Genomic DNA, 6,747 nt, shown 5'->3' on the forward strand with positions numbered 1-6,747 from the left:
GTACAATTGCTGTTCTGCCCACATAAATTCCACCTACCTTTGTTCTTTTACTTTTAGTTTATATGTCATACAAACAATGTGTTAAATAGAAAGAAAAGTAAAAATGAAAATAAAATGCAGTTTTTTCTTAAGGATTGGTTTTAAAGTAATCCTTTGTTTAGACTTTAAAGGTGGTTCTCATTGATGTAATCTCTGCCATGGCTTCAACTGAAATACAGACCAAAGGTATGGGTGTTGGTCTGGTATTCAAGCATCCAAATCTAATATTTAATTTTTCCTAGCCATGGTCTTTAAAAAATTCACACTTGTTAATGAAAGCATTTTTTATTTTTATTTTTATTTATTTATTTTTTTTGCAGTGCTGGGGATCGAACCCAGGGCCTTGTGCATGCAAGGCAAGCACTCTACCAACTGAGTTATCTCCCCAGCCCGGAAAACATTTTTTTGATGCTTAATTTTAGCATACCTATACTGGATAATATAAATTACCTGCACCAGATGATTCAATTTGTACAATTAATATTTGCATGTTTTATTTCAAAATGCTTATAAATATGTGCATCTCTCAAGGTTTCATGGTCAGTCACCAGTCTCATGGTGTTTTAATGTGTCAATCTGTGGAATCACTGTTTTTCTTCACTGCCTTGATTCTAGAATGTATTTTGTGAATTATGCTAACTCTTTTTAAAACATCAGCGCTACAGCTTTAGGCATATGCTGAGAAGGAGAAAGATCTGCAGCACAATTCTGACTCCAAACTTCTCACAGTTCTTTGATTCTTCAGTGAAGGCATAGTCGGGATCACATTGGGTCTGTGGAGTGGAGTATAAAAAGATGTGTAATACATTGTTCAGTATGTTTCCTTGTAAATAAATACACAAATATTCCACAAAGGATAGAGGAAACAAACATGAATTGTAACTATATTGAAATTAAAAGAGAAGATATGGCTGTGTTTTTTCCTGTTTTTTCCCTATAATTTTTAGAAGAACAATTGATATAGAGAGGTAAATTGGTTTATTTAATGTGAAGATCAACATATAACTGATTTAGAGAACTTATCTTCTAACTAATAGAAGAGGAAACCACCTCTAATTATTTTTCATGTAGTTCATGACAACAAGGTGTCATGGATTCTCCAGGATCTGGGTCCCCAAAGTTGAGTAGTTAGATACAAAACAAGCAATTTGTTCATGGAAAACAAATCCAATGATTGTTTCTTTTCAAAGGCATTTCTATGCTCCTTTAAAATAATGTTGAACGATTGGATAAAAGTCAAGGATGGGATTCTTTACTGAATTCTATTTTACAAGACTCACTCATTGCTTTTAAAGGAATGCAAAAATTTAGAGAAATGTTGTAATTTAGAGGATGATTGTGCATCAGCTTATTAACATTACCTAGGAAGCCAGCAATTTAAAAGCATATATCAAGAAAATCTGGGGCTTGGTGAGTTGCTTCTATACTGGGCCTTTTTTATTCTTCTTGTATGGGGTATTTTAAAATTGAGAAAAAAATGTGTGATAAGAAAAACTATGTGGATCGAGGGAGAGGAAGTCTACAACGTTCAGCTACAAAAGGGGCCGAACTCTACTCTGATTTTCCTACCATCATTTTACTGGTTATAGAACTATGCCCTTTAACATGTGAGATATGAGAGGTTTTTAATGAAATATTATATGTAAACTTTGTCTTCTTTATATTAATAAATTCAGGAAAAAGAAAGTACCATGCACAAACATGACTATGCAGATAAAATGGCAAAATGTGCCAAGTATTTGATAAATAGTGTAATAACACACATGCAAAATAAATAGGAGCCAGAAAAATTTTGATATTTTGATAACTCTTAATTCAAGCCAGAAAACAAAACAAAACAAAAAAACAACAGTGAGGTTTGGATAACCAGAAATGTTTTCTTGGGAAAGCTACTTAGAGATCTTGTTATTGCAGGAGGACATGTTATAAAATACTAGAGGAAATTTGGGGCCATTTTTGAGGATTAGAGGAAATAACTATTTTTATAGAGTAAAATTTTCAAACAATAATATGATTTAAGCATTATATTTAGTGACAAATTAATATATTTAATACTTCCCGAGGATATCATAGAGACCCACATAGTACAGTATCCATTTCATGCTTTTGAGATGAAAAGCTGTCAATGACAACTAAGCTGTTGGGTTCAAGGTTAAAGTATAGCTGGGATGGATTTTCATGGGTCACAAATACCCTTGTAGCTAAATGACAGATGTTCACAATAGAAGTGAATAAGGTGAAACACTTACAAATTTCTCTGCTTTTCACTTTTTCCTGACTGAATTTACTGTAGGCACAACATGAGATCATGAATGAATGAGCAGAAAGCACTAGACATTGATTAGGAACTTTGGGAAATTAAGATTAATACATGACTGGATTGAGGAATGAGTGGACAGTTGAGGCTCAAACTGGACATCAAGTCAGTTACAACTAAAGACTACAGAATGTAAATTCTCTAGAACATTTATTTTTTCGTATATAATGCCCTAGACATAATTATATATATTATCCCAGTAATTAATATATATTATCCCAGGAATCCTTCAAGAACTCAGCTTAGTTAGCTGCAAGGAACACCTAACTGCTTTCACAGAATTATCACCATGGTGATAGTTTAGCAATGATGGTGCCCTTTGTTTTTATGTACTTGATCATTTTATAAACAAATAAATACATAGTGCACACCTTGCACTCCAAACAATTGTGAGATGACAACCTTTATGTCTTCTGGAATCCTTTCACATATTTATGCCCCTGTACTTATTAAACTAAATCACATGATTTAGACAATACAGGTATTCTTCCAAAGTAGAAATGACACAACATTTTGAAAAGGTTTCACACATTTTCAACATCATACTCGGATGTAGAACACTAGAATGATCACTTATGATCAGTAAGAATAAGGGAAACTGAAATTATAGTGAAGGATTCTGGGTAGACAGAGAGTGTCAAATTAAGGCAAGATGGGTGTCAAGTATACCTCCAGGTATAATGGAAGGCCATGCAGGCAGCAATGGGAGACCAGAGGACATTCACAAGGCACCAAATGTAATAATAATGCACAATCCTCAATTTTGACCTCAAAATTCAAAGTGTATATGCTTGGGGTTTGTGTTGTACCAGTAAATCATTGAATAATTGTGCTGTTGCAGTGAATTGAGTTAATTTCACATAATTAACCACAAGTAGTTCTAAGTCATTAGGTATATAGCAAATGACAACAGTTTCCTGATTTCAACCCATCCAGACTTGGGTAGAATGCTTCATGCTGACACCTTTTTAGGAAGGTTAATTATGCACCAAGAGTATTGAGTGAACTTATGAACAATTTTTTTTTAATCATTGTGAAAGATAAATGACAGAAAAGCATAAACAAATGTAGATGTATCCTGAGGAAATAGCAGAAGGACCATTAAAACATATAGAAAGTCTCTACTATGAAAAAGAGTGAATCAAATTTTTCTCCTTTTTTAATTTACTAGACTGAAACATAATTATTAGAGTCTAAAAACAGAAATGTCATTATTGACATTGACACATTAAGATAAATATTTAAATAGAGAATTGACTTTGATGATTAGGCACATGGTTTTCTTCAATTATAAGGTTTTGAAGAAGGATCACTAGATGTGAGCTCAAGAGCTTCTACGTAAGGAAAGGACAAAAGTAATATTGCTAAGAACATCTGCAAAAAAAATGCAGAAAGAATTAGGTTTTTTCTGCTTTTAAACTGTTCCACATCTTATTCTGATATGGGCAAATGAATTTTTGGAAAGGTCACTTAATTTAACTAAAGTCAGCATTTCACAAGTTTCCTTGCTATCTTAGTAGATTGTGTCCCCAAAGTCTTCACGTGCATAATTGTAGTGAAACAAATGTAATTTCTGTGACTAAACATAAAGACAAGCCTTTTGTGTTAACACATGAGATCAAATGAATATGGTTCACCAAGGTCCACTAGATGTTGTGTGCAATGGACGTTGTAGTGGTAGAGTTGATGATCCGCTGGGATGAGTAGCAGCAGATGCAGTGTAATAACTGAGGTTCTCAGCTATTACAGACTGGAAAAATAATTGTCAGAGTTCAGATAAGCACAAGGTAGCTCTATCATATTTTATGGTTCTCCACATTCATTTCAAAATTAACGTTTTATTTAAATTGTATCATGTGAAATTTCAAATATTCATACACCTACAGATCACAATATTTTTTCTATTTTTCAACTTTTTATGTAGTTTTTCCATGGCTACCACAACAAAGTTTGCCTTCAGGACAAAAGGACTTTTGGTTTTGTTTTGTTTTGTATGAGAGACTGATTTTTAGTAGCATCTTTTTTGTACTTTTTAGTTGCTGATAAATAGTGGATGTCTATTACTGTTTTATAGGTTATGTACTAAAAACAAACTGTGTAAGTTACGTGAAAAATTTGAAAAGGTTAATATATTCAGATGTTTCCTTAGGATATTACTTGATATATTGAATTCATGATCATATAAAAGATTATATGCTGGTGATAATTCTACTGAACATAGCTATCAGCAGAATTTGTTTATATGCAGTGCTGAGGGTGGAACCCAGGGCCTCATAGGTACCAGGGAAGTGTTCCCACTAAGCCACTTGTCAAGTCAACCAGTGGAATGTTTTTGTTGTTGTTCAGACCATTTAAAGATGCTCTTGGATGTTTTATGAACCTTTGATAATAGAATATGCCTTGAAAAAGTAAAATTTCAATGAATCAATATACAATTTTGAGTGTCTGGAAAATACATTTCATACTATTTGGTGGTTTGTTTGTTTGTATGTTTTAACTGCTGTTTGTTTCAGAAATGAGGTCTTGCTATCTTGCCATGGTAGGTCTTGCAATCATGAGCTCTAGTGATTCTCCTTCCAAACACTTCAGTTTGTCTGAGTATTCCTCTGTGATTGCTTACAAATAAGTTTTTATTTTTTAAATCCTAACTTCTTCTTCTAAAAGGATATGCCCTTCCATTACCTGATAACTGGTACAATCTGCCCAATGAGTCCCTGAGTTTGCTCTCTGCCTTTTTTCTTTTACCTAATTATATTTATATTTATCATGAACATTCTAAGAATCACATACATTTACAAATATTTGTAGGAAATAATAATGTTAATAGGTACTACAGTGTTTGGTGGAAAACTATAATGCTGAAGGATAAAACTGATTTTCTCTTATAAAGAGTCAATGAGCATTCTAATAAGAATCCCAAGCAAAGCAGAACCACTTATGAGGGTGAACTGACCACATTTGTTTACACTGGTTTATACTGAGCATGTACAGAACTTCTCCCTCTGGGAATTCTCAAGTTCTGATGCTCAATTTTATTCTCTCTCTCTCTCTCTCTCTCTCTCTCTCTCCATCTTCACAAAGGATCATGGTACACGTGGTACATGACACAGGAAACAAGAGCTCTGTGTCCACATTCATCCTGATGGGATTCTCAGAATTCCCACACTTTCAGGCACCCCTTTTCCTGCTGTTCCTCACCATCTACACAGTCACTCTGGTGGGGAACATGGGCATAATCCTAGTGAGAAGAATAAATCCCCAAATGCATACACCCATGTACTTTTTCCTCAGCCACCTCTCATTTCTGGACATTTGCTACTCCAGTGTATTTACGCCCAAGCTGTTAGAGATCTTGGTTGTGGAAGACAGAACGATCTCCTTCAATGGATGCATGACACAGTTTTTCTTCGGCTGTGCATGTGTGATTACAGAAATGTTTATGTTGGCAGTGATGGCCTATGACCGGTTTGTGGCCGTGTGTAACCCCTTGCTCTACACAGTTGCTATGTCTCACAAGCTCTGTGCCTTCCTAGTGACTGGAACTTACACATGGGGTGGCCTCTGTTCCTTGATAATCACATATTCCCTTGTGCAACTATCCTACTGTGGATCAGGCCTCATGAACCACTTTGGCTGTGAGTACTCTGCCATCATCTCTGTCTCCTGCTCTGATTCCTCCTTCAGCCAGATGGCGTGTTTAGCCATTTCTATATTTAGTGAGGCATGTAGCTTCCTGATCACCCTTGCCTCCTACGTCTTCATTGTTGCCATTGTCATCAGGATGCCTTCCAAGGGTGGTCTCCGCAAAGCCTTCTCCACCTGTACCTCTCACCTGACTGCCATCAGCATCTTCCATGGGATCATCCTGCTTCTCTACTGTGTGCCCCACTCCAGAAACTCCTGGCTCCTGGTTAAAGTGGCAACTGCACTTTATGCTGTCATGATCCCCATGCTGAATCCCCTGATCTACAGCCTCAGGAACAAAGATGTCAAAGAGACACTGAGGAGGCTGATAAACTCCAAACTGCATTCTTATCCAGTATAATTTTTAAAAAGCTTATTTATGTTCTAACCATATTAATTTTTTCATATACTTATTGATGATACTTTAACTTGAAGTTAATACATGGTTATAATTTAGGTCAATTGAATATTAAATACAGAGTGGTTTTCAGTGTGAAAATTGAGCTAGTATTTTCTCTGTTTTCACACCAATATAATGCACTCATCTCTACTTTATCTGAAGATATTCTGAACAGTCATGCTTCATCATTTCCTCACTGAACACTAGGGAAGGAAAAATGAAGATATATTTATATTGGTGTTTGCACCTTATGTCATGGCATAACTTTAAGCTGTTCTTAAAATAAAGAACAAACAGATTATAAAAG

At 35.0% G+C, this 6,747-nt stretch overlaps 1 protein-coding gene across 1 annotated transcript; it reads left to right on the plus strand.

The window, feature by feature from the left end:
- Positions 1-5,441: 5,441 nt before the first annotated feature.
- Positions 5,442-6,401, plus strand: LOC306639788 (olfactory receptor 1165-like; the record flags this gene model as incomplete). Its single annotated transcript, XM_079103522.1, has 1 exon — positions 5,442-6,401. The coding sequence occupies one exon, from the start codon at positions 5,442-5,444 to the stop codon at positions 6,399-6,401; it is 960 nt and encodes a 319-aa protein (XP_078959648.1).
- Between the last annotated feature and the right edge of the window lie 346 nt (positions 6,402-6,747).

The sequence above is a fragment of the Sciurus vulgaris genome (assembly GCF_902686455.1).
Source record: "Sciurus vulgaris genome assembly, chromosome: 11".
NCBI lineage: Eukaryota > Metazoa > Chordata > Mammalia > Rodentia > Sciuridae > Sciurus > Sciurus vulgaris.